This window comes from Nestor notabilis, unplaced genomic scaffold (genome assembly GCF_000696875.1).
Source record: "Nestor notabilis isolate BGI_N333 unplaced genomic scaffold, ASM69687v1 scaffold17544, whole genome shotgun sequence".
Classification (NCBI taxonomy): domain Eukaryota; kingdom Metazoa; phylum Chordata; class Aves; order Psittaciformes; family Psittacidae; genus Nestor; species Nestor notabilis.
This window is the reverse complement of record NW_009926207.1, coordinates 73,068-96,618: the sequence shown is the minus strand read 5'-3', so window position 1 is coordinate 96,618 and position 23,551 is coordinate 73,068. Positions and strand designations below refer to the sequence as shown.

General features: G+C 38.6%; 1 protein-coding gene across 1 annotated transcript in view; it reads left to right on the top strand.

The window, feature by feature from the left end:
* Positions 1–209: 209 nt before the first annotated feature.
* Positions 210–23,551, top strand: part of LOC104404895 (thrombospondin type-1 domain-containing protein 4-like) — a gene marked incomplete at its 3' end in the record, with an annotated part of 46,205 nt that continues 22,863 nt past the window's right edge. The window contains 4 exon segments of the mRNA XM_010013432.1: positions 210–238; positions 4,085–4,154; positions 15,930–16,076; positions 16,079–16,377. Of these exon segments, the coding sequence (XP_010011734.1) occupies positions 210–238; positions 4,085–4,154; positions 15,930–16,076; positions 16,079–16,377 (545 nt within the window).

Genomic DNA, 23,551 nt, shown 5'->3' with positions numbered 1-23,551 from the left:
AGTTTGAATTGCTGTGAAGTCCCAAGAATTGAGGTAGAGATGACTAATGTAGGTCTGTATCCAGTTTCCTAGACATCCTGGAAAATACTAAACAAGCAATGTTAAATATTTTTCTGTTTCTTTTCTGTAGGATTTGTGTGTGATTGGCATTGTGCTGTTCTGCAGTGAAGGGTTATTTTTCACTTCAAGAGACCTTGCATTAAAGGATCATGGTAGACAGTTTAATAGTTTCTTTGAGGTAAGTAATGCAATAAAACATGTAAAATCTTATTTAATATGCTTTTAATGCACTGCAGTAAATATCAATTTGGTTGTTTCTTGCTTTGGTGTTAAAAGTGTTAATATTATGTGTATCATAGATGGATAAATAAAAATCTTGTCTGAAGACCAAATAATCAAGTACATGCATACCAGACATAGCGTTCTTTGGTGATAGTGAGAATAAGAAAGTTCTTGGCATTTGTTTATGCTTAGAGCATCTGTTAGTGTGTGCCAATGTAATGGTATATATTATTGGAAACGTGTTAGTTTGGTGGTTTGGGGTTTTTTTCTTTATGAGGCTGTGCAACTGCAGTCACTGGGCTTAAATTACTGATTTACATGTTTTAGTACCTGTGCTGCAATTCATTCAGGAATCTATATTGCATTCCTGAAACAGTTGCCATTGGGCAAACATAGGAAAGACCTTTCAGGCAGTTTTCCTGACAAAGGAAACATTCAACTGTTTCTAAGCTCGTCTGTCCAGTTCTGTAGTTGGGCAAGCAAATTCAGAGAAAACAGGCAGCTTTGGTGCTATGTGAACAAAAGCTGACCTGCAAGGAGGGGCAGGACAGCTGCATGCTCTTTCGTTTGTGTGGAGATACTGTCAGTAACACCTCTGATCTAACCTTCTTACAAATTTCAGACATCAATCCTTGAGTTGCAATTCTGGCACCCTTGTTAATATGCCAGGACAGATTCCCCATCAAAATGGAGCTGTCACATACAATAGACTCTACCTCTACTATCTTCCCTGTTGAGACTTCTTCCTGAGTAGCACCTCCCAAGCTGTCCCAGACTTTTGCAGACTTTCATGTGAGATGAAGTCAGGAATATGAGACAAAAGTACTAATCACTTTGCTAAAATTCTTTCACTCCTATCTGGACAATCCATAGTTGGCCATGAAAGCCCTTCATAAAATACAACTTCTAAGGGACAGCAACCATGCAAGAAACCTATTTTGCTATCCTCCAGCTTCATTTGTGGAGAGCTAATACTTGCTGCAGTGGCAGAGGAAGAACTCTGAGAGGTGTTCCTAAATGAGGTGTTAAACAGCAAACTTTTTCTTGCTACTCCTACAATAGCACTAATGCAGCTTTGCTCTGCTCTGAGCCCCCCCTCTCCAGTTAAACAGAAATTGGTATCCACCAGTTAAAGAAAGTGAGCATGTTTGCTCTTTGCAACTTGGGTAGACTGACAGTTTAAATCCTGACTTTGTTTTAAGCTAATTACTTGGCTCAAATAGTGCCATAACTGTGAGAGCATGGGCTGTACCAGAGAGTTCTTACACAGAGGCCTGAGTTAAACAGTTATCAATCAGCTGCAATTGCTACCTGATCTATCCATGTGTACCTGAAGTTTTGCCTGATTTTGAGGAGCGCTTGTTCTTTCTGGCCTTTTTGCACAGTAAGAATACTTGAAGCAAACCTACTGAAATTGGAGAAGCATGTTTTTGTACCTTGAGAGGGCTAACGTTAGTCAAGCATGACAAATAAAAAAGCCTAGTCCAGAGAAGCTAGCCAAAGCAAGCTACTGAGGGAAATAACATTAAAAAAATTAAATTGCCACACACTGATTTGAAGCTAGAGGCTTACTGGAGAGTAGCTTCAGTATTCCTGGGAAATTTCCTGTGTGTTTGAAGTAGTAGGTTGATACTATTGTTTCTGAAAGATCCAAATGCAGATACAGAAGCGAATTTAAAAACTAGCTTCATTGTCCTTGAGCATGTACATACAGAGGGAGATTACAGTGCAACCTCATTAAAGAATGGTCAGGAAAAGCTTGGCATGGTATAATGACACATATACTGAAAGTTGCGTTTTGGAACTGAAAATTTTAATCTGGTAAGTAATTTGCTTTGAAGATTATGGTTCTCAGTTCAGAACTCCCAACCTTGTGCATGATTTCAGAAGAATTTACACATGGAAATCTGTAGTCCTTCAGACAGATCAGAAAAGTCCTGTTTGAGGATGAAAGCATTCATTTCTTTATGCAAAGTTTGATCTTTCTTTCACATACTCTGAGGGATTATGGGGAACAGAAGCCGTAAGGGACCAGGGAATGGGTAGGAAGATTCTGAAAAGGAAGTTAAATATAATTCGCAGAGGATGTTGGCTGGGCCTGTCAGTCCGTGCTCTGCCTAATTAAGAAGTTTCTCATGTTTTCATTGAGAATAGTTAGGAGATCACTTGAGCACTTGGAAAAAAAGATATGCAGGTCAGCTAAGGTCAGACTTGATGCTGTCATCTTGCAGTTTGGAGGTCTGAGTTCTGTTTCTGCCTTTGATTTCACATGTGATTGGCAAATCAGTTTCTTCATTCATGCCTTTGGCTTCTGTCCAACATTGTGTTATTTGGCTGTGGTCTGAACTGCACATTTTGACTCTTTAACTGTGGTTTCTTTATAGTGCCCTACACTGGGTCTGATTTCAGCTACCTATATTTTTCTTCATCATAAATGATAGCTTTGTGAAATGTAATACTTCATTTAACAGACTTTTAAAGTGTTTAAATTGTTGTTTTGTTTTGTTTTCTTAAATTGACGTGGCAGTAAGGAAGTAATGACTTTTTCTTACCTTTGAATGGTTTATTGCTTTGAGAGGGGCATAGACTGGTGATGAAGTGATGGCAGGCCATGTGCAATCAATACTTACCTAATGTTCCTTTTGCAGTATGTTAGCAAAAACAAACATAGAAATCTCAAGAAAAACATTCTGCTTAGAATAAGAATATAGGTATTGGTGGTAATGAAATTATTAGTATAAAAACCCTCATTCTGTTTAGGAGGTCTGTCTCTGAAAATACCTGAAACAATGAGAAATATTTAAAGGGTTACTGTGTAGGGAGTGAAGGAAGGAGCTTGAGAGTAGGAAGCACAGCTGGATTTTGTCTGGTCCATTAGTTTTCAGATGGATTTTGCATCCAGATCCATCAGTTTTACTTCTGCATTGAAATTCAGCAAATCATTAGCAGCTTTCCCCCTATTTAGAGTCTGAAGCATACTCTTTGTGGACTGAAAATTCCAACTCCTGGTAGAAATACAGATACGTTGATTCTACGCTTGTACCTTTCTGTGTTTTCTGATGAAGGGCCTTGCTACAAGGGAGCAAACCAGTTTCCAGTGCGAATTACAGCAAACAAAAGACTAAGCTAACTGAGCCTAACTTGTAACAGGCTCCTAGGAGTCATTACAGTGGTGAGGCTTGAAAGAACAAAGTTTGTTTGGGCCTGGTTCCCATTATGACTCCTTTCAGACTGAAGATGTGGGGACTGGGGTGATGCTTGGCCGCTTATCCTGAGTCTCTGGTGAGCTGTGTCTGCTACTTTCCATCTTCAGTGCCCATTAGGTTATTCAATTTCTACAAATGTTTGTTACGCAGCTGGGGAAGAACCTATTTTCTGCGAAATCATGGTGATTCTTCGCATGTTTCCTGGGTGCTGGAGGTGGAGTGTTCATCTGTAAAATGAGGAGCCAGAGCTAGAAGCAGGCTTAGTCCACAGTTGGGTGAAATCTTACTTAGCATGTCAGTTTGACACCAGATGCTAAGGTGTTAAAATGTGAACCGCCAAGAATATTTTTATTTAAACATATATGTGAAATACTATCAATGAGGTCTACTTGATGCACAGACAAATCAATGTATGTAACTGGTACTGCCTGCTGCGAAGAGAATGTCATAAGAACATCTCGTACAGTTTAGTGAGTCTGCTTTGGTTAGTAATGGTACTTGAGTCTAAATAAGTTCTTGCAGTATGAAGCCCTGTAATAGGTTGTAGATATGTGGGTTTTATTAGTGATAATTATATCACCTATTTGCTTTTTCAGACTTCTCAGTTCACTAGCAGTGCTGGGATTTCAGTTTGTCATCCCACAGCCTTCAATTGAACACAGAAAGGTAAGAATTAAAAATATTCAGATATTATATACTTAAAGGTAAATGTAGATAACACTAGAATAAGAAGCATAAAGCAATGCAATCTAAATGAAGTTCTGGGAATAATGTGGCTTTTGTGTGTGTGTGAGTTTTGGGGTTCTTTTTTTAAAAATATGAATATATTCTTGGTTGAAAGAGGCTTATCATGGTTAATTAGCTGAGTAGTTGTATCAAGTGTTGTAAGTCACAAATAGGTCAGTGCCAGCTTACTCAAGCTTCGGAGGATTTTTATCATGCAAGACAAAGGGGAAGAAGAATCCATGTCAGTGCGAGCAGTGGTCAAGCACAGATTAGCACAAGCATCCAGTTGCTTATAAGTAGCTCTTTCTCTTACAGTGATGGAGATGTCTGAAATGGAAGTTGGACTCGAACCTCTGTTGCTAGATTTAAATCGCTAGAGGTCAGAGCTGGGAGCTGCTCTAGTGCTCCTGTGAATGGTTCACTCACCATAGACCTTGGCATGGTGCACCTTCCATCCTGCTCAGCATTCTGGGTGGAATACTTAGGTCTTTGCATGGCTTTTCAGGAAAGTAGTTGACAGTTTGGAGAGCAACAGAGCAGCAGTGATTTTCTTGAAGAGGTTTTAAAATCTTACCTCTGAGGGAAACTTGCACGAACTCAGGTTGTTTAGTCTAAAGATTTAAGATCGGTGGGGGAGGCAGATAAAATCTCCAAATACTTATGAGCGCTAAGGAGAAGGCTTTTCTTTCTGTCTGTGGTGGAGTAGATGAGAAGACATGGATTTAAACAGGGGCAAGGGAAACTTTGGTTTATTGTTAGAAAAAACTTAGGGTAAGTATATAAAGAAGAATAGATCATACTGACTGGATAATGTTTAGAATTTCCATGATGGGGGTCTCGTGAATGTGTTGGACAACCGTTTGTCAGGAATGATGTGTAAGTATTGCTGATTCTACCAGAGACCTGAGGGGAGACCCTTTGAATGCTCTTGATCTCTCTGTGCTGTGACTTTATATCAGTGTTGTTCTCATCTTTTAATTGGTATTCAAACACAACCAGCTAATTAATGGTATCAACCTATCAAAACAAGTCTGCTTTTTACTATAGATGTTAAAATAATAATGCAAGATGTGTATTTCTTTTTAAATGGTACTTTTTAAAGGAGTAAAAGACAAGATTGCAGGGTTTCCTTCTTTACACTGTCTTTAGGGTAAAAAATTGTGGGGACAGTAGCTCCATAGATATGGGCTAAAAACCTGAAGCCATCTGATAGTTATAGCTCCTGAAGAACACAGCTATTATGTTCAACTCCTTGTGCAGTCTAATTGTAAGACAAGTTAAATGAGGTCAGTAATAATGCAGTTTGAAACTGGCACAGTCCAGCCTGCAGCATTTTTCAAGTTGCCCAAGTGCCATATTCTAAACCTGAGCACAACATAGTATTTTTCACTATTTTAGGTCTCCTCTGTTTTGTTGTGCAATTGAGATGGTCAGGCTGCTGCTCTCTTTTTGGTACTCTGTCTAATTAGACATTCTTTTGTAACACTGACAGTGGAGAGATGCAGCAATCCAGCTTTCAAATGGCCTTGGGGGGCAAAAAGTCTACTAACTAAAATAGATTAAGTCAAGAAACAATTGCTTCATTCTGTGAAGCTCCAGAATTAATTTTTATAAAATCAGATTCTTTGTTTTCAGTCGAATGAGAAATGCCATGGTTCTGGAGTGCCTTCTGTACTGGTTAAAGGGACAGAAGGCATGGTGCTAAGGGGCACAGTGACCACCTTGGAGCTGTTCTTTTTACTGAAAACAAGAGAGGAAGAAGTTTCCTAGTGATGGCCTCATACAGGCTCAAGGCTGTCTGTCATTCTTGGCTCTTACTCTACGGGAGAGGATTCTGTTCATGCCAAACTGTATTTTAGCCTGGAAGTCTGTATTTATTAAATTTTTCGGAAACCTTTGGACCCACCTATCCACTTCAGGCAGGAGAGACTGTTAGTAGCTCTGAAGGCCAAGTCAGACATGTATCTGAGCGTGAGTTCTCCGCTTTTGTAGCTCTGGAATTTGTTCCTGTTCTTTTTATGCAGAAACCTGGACAAGTGTTTGCTGGCATCCCCATACATAGCGTCTCCTGTGTATTTCTGCATGCATCTCTCTGCTGTTTGGCAGAGGTCTTTCTGTGTGAGAGGAGGTCAGTTGTGCAGGAAAAAAGGGAGAGAGGGAAGGATTTCATGAACAGTATGTCATTTTAGCCATGCGGTGAATAGCAAAAGTGTTGTTTGGTAACTGTCATACACATCTTCAGAGGGTACAGTATGTGGAAACTGAGTAGACTTATTCTGTTAAAACATTAGGTTATACCCCAATCTTTATTTTGTGTTTATTTTGCAGCTTAAAATTAAACATGTGCACAATTGATGCTTGAACGCGCAGTGTTGGGAGAGTGTTCAGATTCTGTTGTGTACCCTGAATTACACTTATTTTTGCTCTGAAAGCTGTGGACAGGGAAGCAAAATTAGAGAACTGGACTTGGGTATTTGGCTGACCAATTCATTAAGATATTTTCAAATAGTCTAGATCTTTTTCTTACACTAAAACTTTTGGGAAAATCGAACAAATGTCAGAACAATCCCCAAAGCAATTGATGGAAATGCAGCTGTAACTGCCTCTGGACACCTACGGTGCAGATGTTGGTTTATTGTAAAATAGGAAATACTATTTTATGTTTATTTTAAAATCTTGCTAGATTTTAATCTTCTGTTTCTTTTTGGAATCCGTGTACAAGTCATGCTAGTTTCAGAGAGGCTGACATAATGTAGATTTTTGAACAAAAATCTGTTTGTAGCTTCCTATCTCTTTTCTTGGAAGAGTTTTTATTTAGCTTCAGTATATTAAAACTATTTAAGGTACCTTTTAGCTACTCCTGACTTAGTGGCATATGTTTAACATGAAGAAAGGACTTTATCTTCTCAAGCAGCAATTTTTAATTTTTAATGTTTTTTAAAAGAGAAATTTCATCAACAGAATGTGGAAGAGCAGCTCAGCAGGTTGCTTTCCTCAGGCGCACACACACAAATCCATTTCTGGTATGACAGTCTGGGGACTGTTAGCTAGAAGAACTGAGGCAAATTACTTCCATAGCAGGGAAGTGCAGATAGTGGAATTAAGATGTGGGGAGATGAGAGGAGATGGGAAAGTTTTATTTCTTCTCAATTGCAGCTTATTCTGTAACTCTTTGGATTTCAGGAGCCCCCACTCCCCATCCCCAGACTAAATGCAATACTTGTCCCCTTCTTCTGTTACTCTGGGGAAACTTACACTTGTCTATTCAAATAAAAATGTTTTGAACACCAGCTGGTAAGATGATGCTTTTTGTGTGGGAGGGTTGGTTTTGATTTTGTTTGGTTGGTGTGTGTTCAAGGTTTTTTGGAAAACATTTGACTGGGCAATGTTTTCTGCTTTTAGATTTGATAATGAAAGTCTCAGAAGCTTGTCTGTCAAACAAAGGCAGAATTGACCAATACAGAGTTTCTAGTTTCAGAAATACCTGCTTAGCTGATTTTAATATAGAAGCTTTTGTGTTTGTTTACTTTAAAAATGCTTCTGCTGTCAGAAGTGCACAAAACCAGAAAACACGGAGTATCTTTACATCTTCATGTGTCTGAGCTTATGGTACTGCTCTGTTTGTTAATCTTATCTCTGTAAATAGCACAAGTTTGGACAGTAATACAAATACATAGTATATTCATTAGGTAGAAATAAAAATTCCTATGCAAAAGACTTTTATGGTTTCTTGCTGAAGGCAGGGGCCATAGTATTGGTCAGTAGCTTCTTGGAAGGTTGGTCTAACTTACTTATTCCTCATTAATAGTACAGAATTTCTGAATATCAAGTGTACTTCTCCATAAGGCCAAAATACTAATCGATATTAGCAAAAAAAAAGGAAATGTTATATAAGACCAAATAATTGCCACTTGCATTTAAAAATCATTGAAGCTTTCTGAAACTGGTTAACTTTCTTAATATTTGAACAATTGGCTTTCCTTGTCCATCAGTGCGGGCCACATGAACAGCCCTCCTGCTGCTCATCATGCGGTCAAGCTCTCTGATCTCCCTTCTTGTGCTTATTTTATTGAATAAATATTAATTAACCTTATCTGGTAAGTGTCATACTGTGATGAACAGAAGGTTAAAATATGAAACATAACAGTCCTTCTCCCAGACAACCACTGAACTCTGTATTCCCAATTTTTCAGAAGTCATAGCTGGATGCAGTTTCAACTAATCATGTTGCTGTGTTAAGAAAGTAAGCTGTAGTTGTGCCTTGGAGGGGTTTGTTTTTTAGTAAAATTGGTAACGTAACTAGTAGTAAAGTTAGTCCAAATAGAACTTCTGATGTAAATATTGCTTTGTCTTATCATCTTGCTTCTGTTAAATGGGTAAAATGGATTTGCTTTGAATTTATGCCTATCTTTGTCTCTCAGCTGTAGATTAGTCCTGACTTCAATGAAGGTACATTATCTTAGCAAACTAATTTTCAACACATGGAAGAATTGTCAGGATTTATTTTTGCAAGCATTTCACTGGGGCACTACAATATTGTTGAAGAATTTTGAGCCTGTTTGGGCTTAGAGTTGTTTTTTTTATGGTGGCTCTCAATTAAAGAAGAATAAACTGGGTGTTATCTCTCACTATTAGATATACAAGGTCACTATGAAAAGAACTCTGTATTCAAGTGAATGTGACTATATGTTTTATGATGTGTGTGGTTGACACCCCCTCCCACCCATGTTGGATTTGAATATGCTTGTTGAAGGGTCATCATGGAAGTGTAAGTGGGAAGGTAAAGGGAGAGTGCACAGAAGGGGTGTTAACTTTTAAGAATACTCTTACAAGTGATAAGAATTTGGTTACTAAATCTGACTATGATATAATTTTTAGGATTCATATAGGAAACTCGGTGCATAGATGTGACCCTACACCTTCATTTATATTGTAATAATGACAGTGAATGATAATGTTTCTTCAGTTCTATTGTTCTTTCACCTTATCAGACTCTATAAAAGTCACTATTCTTTTAACTGAAAAGGAAACAGCTGCCTAATACATCTGAACACACTGTAACAGAGTAAAATGTGAAGCATGAAGTCTACTATATCCTTGAAACACTGGAGGAAATTGGAGTTAGACAAAGTAGTTAATATCTAAACTTGGCTTTTGGCCAGGACACCAGGGCTAATGCCTAATAGTCTAATAGTGCTAAGGAGTGCCACGGGATCTCCACCACAGCTAGTCACCACCTTGGTTTTACATATCCTGAGAAGCAGAAACATGTAACAACAGAAGGTTGTGTTCTTCCTTGCAGTCCAGGTAGGGTGAAGCTCTGCCCTAAGGTTAACAGTGACTGAAATGTAGAACTTGTCAGGACTTGCTGAGCTAGAGCTCAGCGCTTGCTAACAGACCTGCTGCAAAGTTACTATGGTTCTGTCCTGCTGGGCTGCATGTGCTAAACTGAGTGTTGCTACAGCAGCTGAGTGACCGTGAATGTATCCGTGTATGGCTGCTGTGTATGTGGTCCTGGCAACAAGTGAGTGCAGGTGTCATGCTTTTTTTGTTGTTTATTGTAATGTTTTTCTTGTTTATAAGATAACTGCTGTCCATTTGAATTGTATTTATATACATGAGTTCCATAAAACACTACCAACTGAACTGCAGTCCATATTCCTCTTGCAGTTTTCTACTGGTCAGTATATCTGCATGCCTTCCACACAGTTACTTGACTTTAACTGTGTAGATATACATGCCATTGCATTCATTGAAACGCTGGTAAAAGCCTTTCTAGCTAACAATATTGCTATTTTAATTACAATGATCTTTAGGAAACAGGAGAGATGATTTAGTCCACACCAAGACTTTTCCTTTTAAAATTAGACTTAGTGCAACAGAATATTTAGAACAACAGCTGAAAGAATTTTCTTTCTATCTCTGTATTGTTACTAATTCCCTGTCCTTGATGATATGTATTAAAATGGTTAAGAAATAACATTCTTCTTTGTATGGGGAAAGGAGACAGGGTAAGGATACATTATTTTATGCAAATACACTCTTTGAAAAATCAAGGCCAATTCTTTTGTTATTTTTAACCTGATTTATCAGTGACCTCTGAGTTGTATTTTATGTTTTTAATTAAAACCCACTAACTTTAAGCTCAGAGGAGGAGGAGCTTAAAGCTTGTTCTGTGTTTCTCTCAAAAAAATGAAAGGACCTTTGTTCCAGTTGGATTCCAGAGCAGGTGAGCTTACAAGGTCATAGATAAGCTTCTCATCTTCCTTCAGAGCAGTATTGCATGCTAATTCTGTCCATGGCTTTGGATCAGAGCGATGGTAAAGGTTAGAATCTTTTTGGATTCACAGATGAGCTCTTCTGTTAGGAAATGTTGCTTTCTATTTTATGACATCTTGTCCTCTCTGCTTCTGGAGTGATGGGTGGATGACTCAACGAGGGATCTCGAGAGGTGTTATGTCAAATACTGAATAAATAAAATCCATATTTCCACCATATGTGGAAATGTGTAGAAATATGATAGAGTGGCAACAGCTTTGTCACAGCTGAAGATGATTGACCTGGAAAAGTCCTAGGGTAGTACATGCTGAGTGACTTAGGTCACAGATGATACTCAATGTTGGGGAAATAGTTTATTAAAAGCCTAATTTGTGATATAGCGAGGGCCTGATGCTTATCATCTTTATGTTACTGTAGATCAGAAACAATCCTACTGTAGGTAAGTAGTGAATATATAGAACTGGTAGAAGTGAGGTCAGGAGTGACCCATCTGTTTACTTGAAAGTACTTAATGGCCCTACAAAAGAATGAAAAGAAACCTCTTCCTTGAAACTCTAGTCTCACAGAGCACAATGGAGGTGGTCTTGGTGTGAAAAAAATTAGCCAAACTTGGAGGAAGCCTCAAGCTCTCTTGGCACAAAAACTGTTCTGAACTTTTTTCGGAGCTGTTTACTTTCTAGACTATTTAAATAATGTTAAAGTTTCTTCAGATGTGGTCAGAGTTGGTTGAAGGGGCAGTTAAACTTTCCAGGCATTGTAACTCCCTTCAGTGGTTTGTGAATACAAAGGTCTTCTATTTCCAGGCTTTTTAGCCCTTTAATCTTCACAGGCACAGACGTTCAGACAGAGTTTTTATACAAAGAACGGAAACCCAAATCGTTTAAGCTGGTAATATTTACACTTACCATGTACTGTAAAATTCAAATGGTTTACTACATCTCTGATTAAAGGCTTCCAAGATACACTGAAGGATTAAAATAGCTGAGCATACTAACCAGGCAGACATGTACACATTGTGTCATGATGTTTTGTTTGGCCTCTGCTTCATTTTTCTCCTAGCCTTGAGAGAGCTGAGAAGTTATCTGCAAGTTTTAGGAGGTTTTTTGGTAGGTTGATTTGATCAAGCCACCAATGTTCCACATGTTTCTTGTAAGACGCGTAAAAAACGTGGTGGTTGCAAATTAACATCTATAAAAGGGACTGTAAAGACTTTCTGCTGGGAAATTGTTGTGGCTATATAGGTATGGTCTTTATTAGAAATCAGCTGAGCTAATACTGGAAGAATATTCCTTTAAGATGCTTAGACTGGTGAAAGAATTAAACCAGGTCCCTAGATGTGTTTTACAACACTGGTAGGGAAATAGGATTATGTTACACTTGAACAGGTTCTGAAGCTTAAACTACAGTTTCCTCAGCCCATTCAAAATTGGGCATGCTCTGCTTTGAACTGCTGATGTGTAAAGGAAGAAGAGTGTCCCTGCAACTGCATTTTTGAAAGCCTACAATCAATTCACTTTGCCATTCACTGCTAGAAAGGTGACAGATAGGAAGATACTTAGTGCATAACAGCCATTATGAAGAAAATTTCTGATTTAAAGAATTTTTGATAGCAACTTGATAGGAATTAGTACAGATGTAGAAATTGCAAGCACTTGAACACTGAAAGCTTGTCTTTTCTTTACATTGTTTACTATACAGTTGTACCTAGTGCGATGTATTACTTCCACTTGCAAACTTTGTCCTGCTATATAACTGAAACATGTATAGGAAAAAAAGGGCTGGAATTATGGGGTGAAATTGAGGGGGAAAATAGATTGAATTTGTCTAGCAAAATATTTGGTTGTTAATTTGCTGTAGATAGAGATCTTTTTGACAGTGCATTTATAATCAGAATGAGTATTACTAGGTTACCTAGAGAAGTAATCAATCATGAACTATGGGAAAGTAGATTAAGTGGGTTAGTTGATCTCCCCCTTTTGCAGGCTATGTGATTCTTTTAAAGAAATTACTTTCATAACTTAACTTGGCAAGGAAAATTCACTATGCATTTCACTTGTTTCTGAGTGCAGGCTCGAACTCTTCTCTTAAGAAAGTGTGCTGTTTAATGGCTAAGTTTTAAAGGGAGAGGAGGAGGGACCTAGTGTCAGGAATCTGAGTGTGTGGTGTTTCTGAGATGACCTGGAATACTTCAGCTGTCTCCTATAGCTACCTGTAATTTCTTGGATGTATCCTAGGGCTGTGGTAGAATTCATTACTGGCTACAAAGGGACTTGGAAATCACTGGAGAGAAGGATGGAAGTGACCTGTGAGCCCGGAAGTTCAGCTCCTCTACCCCAGGCAAGGGTTGATTTTGTCTTAGTTGTTCCTGGTAGGGATTTGGGATCGGCCTCTGTGGTGCCAGGATCTCCTCAGGCAATCTGTTCCATGCTTTGTTTGCCTTTCCACTAAGTAGTTTTTCCTGCTAGCTAATTTGGATCACCTCTGATTAAATTTAAATCCGCTGTTACTTTTGTGTTGGCTTGAGACGTGGAGAACGATTTGCTGCAAAGAGAAAAGGAATGGTTCTTTGGTGTTTTGGGTTTTTTTTTTTTTTAATGTAAACTGTTTGGAAGACTCAAGATTGCCCCCTGTATTTTCCATTCTTTAAGCAAAGCAGCTTCTATTTAGTCAGTCTTTTATAGTAGGCTACACAATATACACCGAGTAGATTGTGCCATTAATCATACCATCTTCTCAAAAGATTCGTTTGTTCCACCATCTTTCTTAAAATAAGAAAACAGACCTTGGTTGAAAATAAAAGTGCATAACCTGGTTTGCTAATGAACATTCCCATCTCAGAATGTTGTCATTTTATAACCAAGTAGTAGTGATGAATTTGTATGTCAGTATAAGACATGCTGTTACTTTTTGGTTAGTTTTATTATTACGTTCTTACTTAACTAGCTAGATGCTATGTCTTAACTAGCTCATGCTATGTCTAGATTTGTTTTACTGTGGAGATTAAGTGGTATGAAATTTCTTTACACTGCCTTCAGTCATTCAAAGTGCCATTTTATTGGAAACAATTCTTGCTGCAGTGAAGTTTGGCAGTCAGAAGGTTCTCTCTGCAACAGGTCAACACTTGTCGTTATTATATCAGTTTCCATTTCTACATAATGAAATATTTGTTATGTTAGTGGTGACTTGAGTTGCTTGTAGACTAGCACGTTTTAGTTGTTGCCTGCATGAGTGTCTTTGGCTTTAAAAAAAACCCAGAAGAAATTAAGGAATAGTTCAGACAGATGAAACCTGACTTGTCTGATGACAAAGGACTATTCATTTTGTAATAACTAAATTTTACTGCAGGCCAGGGTCAGGCCAGAAGAGTGGCTCTGTGTGTAGCCATTACAATTTTGTGTCTGTGGTAGAGATACATTAATGTGTAGTGTAAATATGAACAGTGAATATTCACTGAAAAAAAATCACAGACTGAAGAGTAGCTTGTTTAGTGGGACAAACCGTAAGCCAGCGGTGTTCTTACTGGATTCGAAAGCCAAGGTAACAGCCAGAAACTGAGACATTGTTGCATGTTATTCATAATTTTGACATTATGTGGTATTAGGATGTACACGCTAATGGATTTAAAAGGCTGATGCCAAATGGGGTACCCACATATTAAAACCAGAGACATCTGCTCCTGTTTTCAGATAACATTGGAGAAATGGGCAACATAAGACACTAATGCAGATGCTTTTTATTATTCAGAAGTTATAATTAAATGTAGGTTTTTTCTGTGGTGGGTGACGAAAGTGTGAGAGCAACCTCAGAGTGGGGAAACGTTTTAGATTATGTAGACCACAACTGATTACTACACAGCAGCACCACAAACCCTGCGCCGGCTTGCTTTTTCATACTGTTATGGTGCATTCAACCATGTTTGCAAACCACATTCCACCAAAGCCTGCCATGTTTATAGCTAGCTGATCAGTCATGTATGCGTAGGTGGTTTGCAGTTCAGTTAGTGACTGCGCAGGTTATCTGTGACTAGAGGCAAAGTATGTAGATGTTAATCTTTTGCTATTATACAATAATGTTTGAGGCATAATTATTAATGGAAGTTATGTGTTTAGGTTATCCTTTGAAGGGGGCAGAAGTGACATACAGTCAGACAAGGCTGTCTTTGCAAAGCTCATTTTGAGGTAGCTACACACTTGAATAGGGCTGGAGAGGTGTGTCAAGCATGTGATTGTGGACAGTGCCTTTTTTGTCTCCTAATTGAATTTATCTGTGCGTATACTTGTTGGTACAAAGATTATTCAGAGTATAAATCAACTATTAAACGATGCTTATTTAAAATAATGTTTGGCATGTTAATAATTGCGAGAATTGGACTTTGAAAGCCTACTTTGAAGGCTTGTGATTCAGCCAGTTGGGCAAGGGAAGCAACAGAAAAACTATGCATTTCATGAAAATGCATCTGATTTGTGCAGCAAAGTGGAGTGCTCTGCCTAGCATGGAAAGAGTGAGGAATCCTGATATATCTAGTTCCAGGAATAGGTAAAACTTGCAACAGAAGTCCTTAGGGAGGTGGGGATGGGTGGTTGTAACTTCTGGCTGTGTTGGTATCTTGCCAACCACAAGGTCAGGATATTTAAATGTTTCGCATAGCTTGAGGGGTTAACTCTCTTTAAGGTAGCAGTCCCTGCCCTTCCTAATCCTTCCTAGTTTACTGCAAGAGGAAAACCTGCTCTCTTTGGGGTTCTTCTTTGTTTTGGTTTCCCTGTGCTGCTGAATGGTGAGTATGGGCACTGAACACCCAAGGCCAACAATTTGTCCTGTCTCATTGGATATGATGGCGATTTTCTGTGAGTGCTGGGTTGGGCAGGTCATCTTGAATACCTCTTTTCTGTGAAGCATTAGTATGGGGGTGGAGGAAAAGTGTTAGTATAACTATAGCATTTGTTGGCTGGTTGGAAATCAGCCTGTCCTCTTACTTTTTTGCTTTCCTAAAATGTTCCACGTTAGATGTGAGATCCTGAAATGCTATTGCAACCAGCAGGTATCAGAGTGGGAGAGAGCAGTCAGTGTCTGTTGACCCAAGTTCCTTACCAAAAATGACCTAACTTCCTGACTTTGCTAATATTCTAAGAGTTTGCAATCTCTGCATCTTCAAGGTTTGCATTACACAATGTTTTCTGTTGCTGAGAACTGAAGAAAGTCTATTGCTATCCAGATAGTAAAAAAAATACTTTTGGTCCAAATGGTCAATGGCTGTAGATCTCCTCTTACACTGGCAGAACAGGCAATCATTTGATGGGGGATGAATAAGACAAGTTACTTTGTACGTTGTTCCGTTTCGCTTCTGACTGCAGAGTGAATGCCATAAGAAGGATATTAATGCTCTCCTCGTATTACAGCGTGGATTCTTGTTCCTAAGTCAATCTGTTGTGTCTACAGGTTCCCCAGAGGATAGAAGAGCAAAGAGATGCATCTGAGGATAGCGGTGCAGGAATCCCAGGCATGTGGGGAAGTTGGGGCCCCTGGTCTGCCTGCTCTCGGAGCTGCAGTGGTGGTGTGATGGAGCAGACACGGCCCTGCCTCTCCCCCCAGCCTATTACCGGGAAAGGGGCTACCGAAGGCCAGGGCGGCAGTACCCGGCCTCAGAGAGAACTCTTGCCCATCAGAATTCCCGCCACCACGAGGACTCGCTGACTGCTTATCCCGGCCATGTCATTTCTGCCATCCGTACATCTGTGCCACTTCACAGGAATGAAGAGCAGCTTTGGGCTGGCCTTCGGGCCTCTGCTTCTTCTGGAGGCTATAATAACAGCCACCTGAGCAGAGGAGCATTGAGAGGCAGCAGGCATTCTCAGTCCCAGAGGCAGAACACAAAGCCGGAAAAGAGGTATGTGTCTATGCACCATTTTCTTCTTGCTATGACTGGTATAGCTTAAGAATGACATCTCAGATTAGAGTTGATATTTTTTAGTACTTACAAAAGGATATTAAAGACTAAGACTGACTTTTATAATGTTTGCCATCTTCTTTGGAAGTCTGTCCTCTCTGCTGCCTACTTATATGATAATATCCAAGGGCAGGTATAATTATTCTATAATTGCACTAGGCAGGTTATTTCCCTTTAAGTGATGATTTATTGAGATATTTTTCTGCTACGCTTTCATTTGACATTTCTATCTTCACCATAATAATAAAAATCAGAACAAGTAACAGCTTTATATTTGGATTCTGAACTTCAGTGGCCATTCTGATATTGAGTGGAAAGAAAAGTTTTACTTCCCCCCCACATTTCTCACCCCCACACCCAAGAAGGGCCAACTGCCCATTCTCTTGTCTTCTAGTCAAAATTCTAGGTCTGTTTTCTATTTTTCAGAGGCTTTCTGTTTATGGGCTTTTTGTTTTCTCTGTTCCCTTTTTTGTTTTCTACCATACTGCTTGTCAAAATTTCCTGTTCGATAAAACTAAAAAGTGTGATTGTTTAACACACAGAATATTTTTAACACCACATCTGTTTGTATCAATTTCATAGTATTAGCTGTTCAGTCTTTAAGGAGGTGTGGAACTGTGCTGTTACAATTGATTACAATTAATTCTCCAGTTTCTGGAGAAACACTTTTTTCTCTTCTGTGATACCAATCTATCAGGTTTTTCTATATATGTATGAAAGGAAAATAGATGTGTTTCCAGTTTGGAAACTGTGGAGAACAGACATGTAGGTCCCTTGGGAGGGAGTGTTCCTGAAACACCTCTATTCTGTCTGTCTTTTCTTAGAATATGTATACCAGCAGTTGTCTGTTTCTTTCCTTCTCAGCTCTCTTCTGAGAGATGCATGGGGAGGTGTGTGTTTTATTGGTTTAGTTAACAAAAATCTCAAACCAAACCAAACAAAAAAAAACCCCAACATCTCAAAACCCCCAAAATCCTCCTTCATATCATGTGCTTCTTTAAGATTCTCTGGTGAAGCTGTCAACTGTAATTCCTTTTAAAAGACGTCTTGCTGACCCAAACAAAAAATAAGAATGTTACCTTGAGGCAATATTCCAGCCTGACTGGAATAAGACAGTGGGACCCTCTGTTGCTGCTGATAAAGACATCCTCAGACCCAGGAAGAAACTCTCTCCATCTAAAAGGATATTTGAAAATCAAAATTAACCTGTTAGCCTCCTGTTTGTCTCAGTAAAGTATATGTTTCCAAAAGTGGTACCAGCTGTTCAGATGTTGATCTTCCTGGGTGTTGGCCATTTCCTTTAATCACTGCTTTGTCTTTCTTTCAACCCCATGCACATGGATAGCCTAGACCTGTGGAGTGTAACTTCAGCGTGGCACTGATGCTCTTATAAAAAACCCCAGCGTGTGCCAGAGGCAGGCTTTTGGTAGCAGTGTTAACATGACTGCATCGAGACAAAAGTCTTAGTATTTTCTTTTTTCTGTTTTCCAACTTGATCATTTACTATAATGCACTTCTGTTCTCAGCTGCACAGCGTACAAGATACAGGTTGTAATACATAGCTGGGTTATTACCGATGCTGGAAGCCTGGCCTTGACCCATCAGCACAAAGTCATTGAAAGCCTGTTTGCTCCAGCCTCTTGGCACCCTCACGCTCCAAGGGGATCTCAGCTGGCCTGGCCTCTGCAGCAGACCTGCTGCCAGGCTGCTGGTACAGCTGGGCTTCCATCCCTGCAAGCTACTCCTTGCTGCTGTGGTGGCCTCTGCAGGCAGGCCAGGAGAGTCTGGAAAAGATTGAAACAATCTCTGCAGTTACGGCTGGAACATGAGAGGACAGTGAGCAGAAAATAATACTGACTGTGTGCAGAAGTGGAGCTGTGTTATTTCCTAATAAATGCCTTGACATATGAAATATTAAAATGACCATAATGTCTGTTGTGCTTCCACGTTCCTGTATGATGGAGGTCTTTGCTTTTGAAAGTTCTTCTGCTTTCCTAAGTACAGTGTAAGCTTCTGTACCACAGTTGATTTTTCACCCCCCCCTCCACACTGTTCCTTGGCAAAAGGCTGTGGATTCATGGTTGTTTTTCTAATCTATTTGCATATTAAGTTGTTTCCATCTTGTGTTAGGAGGGTCCCTGGTGGCTTTAAAGCCTGTTGTATTGTGTAACTTTCAGATTCTTTGGTGGTGATTGTAAAAGCAGAATAAGAACAAAAAAATGTGATTTGCAAATGAAATTATTAGAATGACAAATCTAATAATTTTCCTTAATTTACAAAATCCAGAGTACAAACCTTCTGGTCCTATCAGATATATGGAAAATGGATTTCAAATGTAAGTTACTTTAGAAACAATTTTTATAGCGTAGAACAGTGTTCAGTGTTCACTAAATGGGTGATACTGGAAATTGATGTCAGACTTAAAAAAATCTGTGTTTTCAGAATGTGTACAGTCACTGGAAACTTTTTTGGGTATTCCTATTTCCTGTACTGGACTTCATATAAAAGCTGTAATTTTAATGGACTTCCATAAAACAATAAAAAAGGAATGGATATTTGTGACTGAGATAAGCTCACATTTGATAGCATGGTAAGACGAAATTGGATGGCTTCCAAGACAAATAGGTTTTGACAGCAATAGCAGTCCTTCAAAGTAGGCAAATACGTTGGTATCATTCAGCAACAAGTGGAAAAGTTCTCTGTCTGCTTCCGGCAGCTGACAAAGAACTGTCCAGTTTATTTGTATATCATGAATTTTGACTTACCTCATCTGTGAAGAGGATATTCACATTATCAGCTTTCGAAAGTCAGTTCACATGTGATTCAGTTAGGTTTTAGAAACCAAGGCTGCACTTGAAGCTCAGCAAAGGAGATTCGAGGTACCTACAATTAGAAGCCTAATTTTTAAAGTTTAAATGATCCCTTTTTTCTCATAGTGCTGTAAGAAGAATTTTTGCATAACTGAAATGTGGTAGGAAATTATAGTCAGCCATTGGAATGAGGATGGAAACACAGAGCTGATGATTATGTGGGTTGTCCATTGGCAAAGGAAGGGAGCTCTTCTCGGCTTTGAAGAGTTGGATTCCCATGAGCACAGCCTTGTTTTTAATTTCACCTAGCTAAAATGTGTGGAGCATACCATAAAATGAGAACAAACAGGACTGAGGAGATAGTGAAAAAATATCGAAGCATTTAGACATTTTAGAGAGAGGAACATACAGAAAAGTAATAAGGGCATGCAAAAGGATAGCATGCTGTAAGAGAAAACATATCTCGAAGGGAAATATCATTAATGGACTAGGTTTTAGTAATACTTAAAATTTTCATTTCCAATTTTCCATTTTGGTGCTAGAGAAGACAAAACTGCAACTTTAGATAGATGTACTGAGTGTTGCAATGCTTGCAACTGCTACCTTCACGTTCTATACAACTGGATTTTCATGGTGCAGCAGCAAAACTACTGTGTTCACCCCTGTAAGATGTGCACTTTATACATGATTCTTAGGCAGAAAGAAAAAAGTTACCTTTATCACCAGAATAATTAAGTAAGTAAAGCAAAGAGATATATTAATAAAGAAATATGTTATAAGGAAAGGGCTTCCCTAAAGCTCTTTTTGTAGTTGGAAGAGGAATGAGAGGAAAGATTTGCACTGAGGAAATAATCCAAAAATCATCAACTTCTCGCATGGCTATAGCTCTGTGGTCTCTATATTCTGTTGCCAGCAGCTGACGTGAAAGTCTGCTGTACTGCTTTGTACCCTCTATAGGGTCAGTTTGCATTTCTAGGCATGTGAGCAATGGAAAGGAAGAGTGTATCGTTTAATGTCAAAACAGAATTTCCTTGCTGAAAGTATTTCTTTTGCCCCTGGCTCACAGATGCTTTGACCAGGCAAATGTAGGTCACTCAGTTGGCAGGTCTACAATTAGCCTTTAAAGGGACAATTCTGTTGTTATTTGCTTAACCAATTTAAGCATCATTACTGCATATTCTGATCCTAATTTCTGTGACCTGTTCTAGTCAGGCCCAGTTTGTAGAGGTGGACAAACATGTGGTTGCTGGACCTTTAGGTTCAAGAGGTGTTATTTTTTCAGGTTCTGAGGCTTTATATTTGTTGGCGTGGGTATTTGCTTAATATTTGGAATGAAACCCAGCTCAAGTACTTAGCCATCCCTCCTTTCATTATTTCTTTAATAGAATAAAAATGTGATGCATTTTATTCCAAACCCGGTGTGGTTATAAAAGCTTATTGGGGATTGGTGTGTATGTGCAGGAAAAAGACACAGAGAGAAGGATTTAGTTCTTTTCTGAGGGTAAATTTTCCAGAAAATCCAAGAGCAGCATTAGTAATCAAAGAATTCATTTTGGTAGCACTTGGGAGATTTAAAATCTCATCAGAAAGGTGCTTATTTTCCTTCTGAAAAAAAATTCCAGACACGTTCTAATAGCAATAAAGATCATGTGAGGTATTTCCTGGCAAAATGAATAGCTACCTGGGGTGATTGTGGCCTCAGGTTGACTTAGTGCTGTCCCACCTCTCAACTGATTATTAGTTCCTCTGATATGCTCTAGGTCTCACTTATTATTACCTAATCAGTAATTTTTTTAATTATTCTACTATGAGCATACTTTGGAAGGTTTTACAAAAAATAAAATCTAGCATGATTCTGTAATTGCAAGCTGCCCGCGAAGCTTTCTTAATTTTGCTGCTGGACATTTCAACCCTTCCTGAAGTGAATTGACTGAAGGAGGGGAGGGGAAGTGAGAATGCTGCATCAGTCGGACATGAGACAGTGCATTTTACCAATGAGTTATTGCCCAGTCAGTAAGGGGTAGAAATGCAACAAAACTCCCATCATAGATGTAATGCATTTATGTGGTTACTTGAGTTGAATTTCTGCTGATTTACTTGCCAACTGCATGGTCACATTATTAAATCAAACCTTAAAGATGAAGCTAAGGGAAAAAAAACTTGCAGATGCCTGGGATCAGAGGTATTATTCAACTCATAGGAAAAGAGGACTGCACTATTTGGGTTCAAATTCTGGAATCCTATCTCAGTGTTGAAAGTGACATAAATGAAGTTATATAGCAGTTGCCAGGAGATCAGCAAAAGCCAGTGTAGTAAGTTATTGTACTGGGCGTATTGTGACTGTGCTGGACTGGGGTATTAGTGGTGATCTCTGAGGGTGGAAGATTTCATTTCAGGTAGTCCATATGTGTATCTCTTATATTAATCCAATTAATTAAACCTCATCCCAAGAGACAGTTTACATAGTGACTTTATTCATAAATTCTACTTTGTCAGAAAAAGTAATTTTGTTTGCCCCTAATATAATACAGAAATGAGAGAAGAATTACCCCTGTGGTATAACTCGTTTTCCTACAGAGGGTGCACTTTTTAGATATAGTTGGCTACTCTGTGTCTTCTAGCAGTTGAAATTTTTGGGTCAAATATGCTCACGATAGTTTTACTGCTCATATGCGTGTCTGATACATGAAGTAGTGAATATCCACAAATGATGATGTGGTTACCAAAGTTACTAGAAATGTAAACCAAACTAGTTAGTTCCGTTGTTTTAGTTACCTTGACTATGAAAATCAGTAAAATGAAGTGAATGCCTGCACTGATTTAACTGTGATGACATCTGCTGATGAGGTGTGAACAATACACTATAATATGACAAAAGAAGTTTGTGAGGATGGCTGTGATTTTCAAGGTGTGATATGCTCTCAGAAGGGGTTGTTTAACTCTTGTGACCAAACATTCGACAAAGATAACTGCTTGCTGCTTTAAGGCTGTTTTCTAGGTCAGTGAGCAGACAGGCATGCATTTTTGTAACATAAAACAGTCAAAGGGCTCCCTTCTTTCCTTCATGTTCAAGTGATTTTCTCCAGATTGATTTAGAGCTGGTGAAAAGTGAGTACGTGGAATGCAAAGCTTCACAGGGCTACCGTACAGTACTGTGAGGCGGTACATAGTGGCTTTTGATGTGAATCAACCTGACTGAGCTCTTTTGAGTAGATGGAAATATATTCCCACAACCAGTAAATCATGAATTTTTGTTAAAAATTATTCTTGTGAAAGAATCTGCTAAAATACAGTGAAGTATAAACTTGATAGCAGTTATGACCAGGATGAGACAGTTTATTTTGTGACAAGAGAGCCAAAATGCATGGTGGATAGTGTTTTTAAAGTAAACCTTGTTAACTATATGCCTAAGGACATGCAAGACATGAAAGAAAATTAAAAGCAATATGAGGGCTGGTAAGTAAATGATTGAATAGGACAGTTGTAGGCCAGTTGGAGTTTTGAATTATGAAGCAAGTGCCAGGGATTAAAAATATATATCTGAAATTATTTTGATGATACTATGGTAGGAGTAATAAAAATAATGAAGTACATTAAAAACACGTATACTTGTGCCTATCCTGGTAACTAGAAACTGGTTTTGCATTTGAATTGGAAGTTTTGTGTCTGCAAAGACTTCTTGGTCTCCCTGTATTTTTTTCTTAATTACATTTTAAATACTGAAGTGATGTTTCAATAACTTGATTGTTGACAGGAATAGGTAATAAGCCACTTTCAGTTCTTCTGAAATAAAATCAAAGCAACTCTATGTTAAATACTTGAACTGTGTGTAAATGGGTAGTGTTCTTTTAAAAGCTGTCAATTACAGTAATGTAATGGTGCTAAATATTTTGCTATGAAATATTAGGTTAAATCTTGCTAGCCTTATCCACAGAAATAGATTTAATTAAGTTAGGATGTATGTAATTGATTTAGAGAAAGAGGATTTGGCCTGTTAACTTAAGCATGTGTATGGTCCTGTTAAAACCATGGTGGGTAGTAGGACTTCAGTATAAGCTAGAGAGCTTCGATAAGGATCTAAGGGGAATGAGCTCCTGTAGAACTAAGTTTCTAGTGGGAATCAAAGAAATGCACTTTTGGAGTATTTCTTTTAATAGAAATGAGTAACTGCAGAGCAGAAGCTGAAATCAGTATAATTTAAAAGATATTTTGCAGTGGCACATGATCTGGAATATTATTTGGGAAATACAACTATAAATTATGATTGTACTCTTTTCTTCTGTCTTTTCTCCCACTTCCGTCTT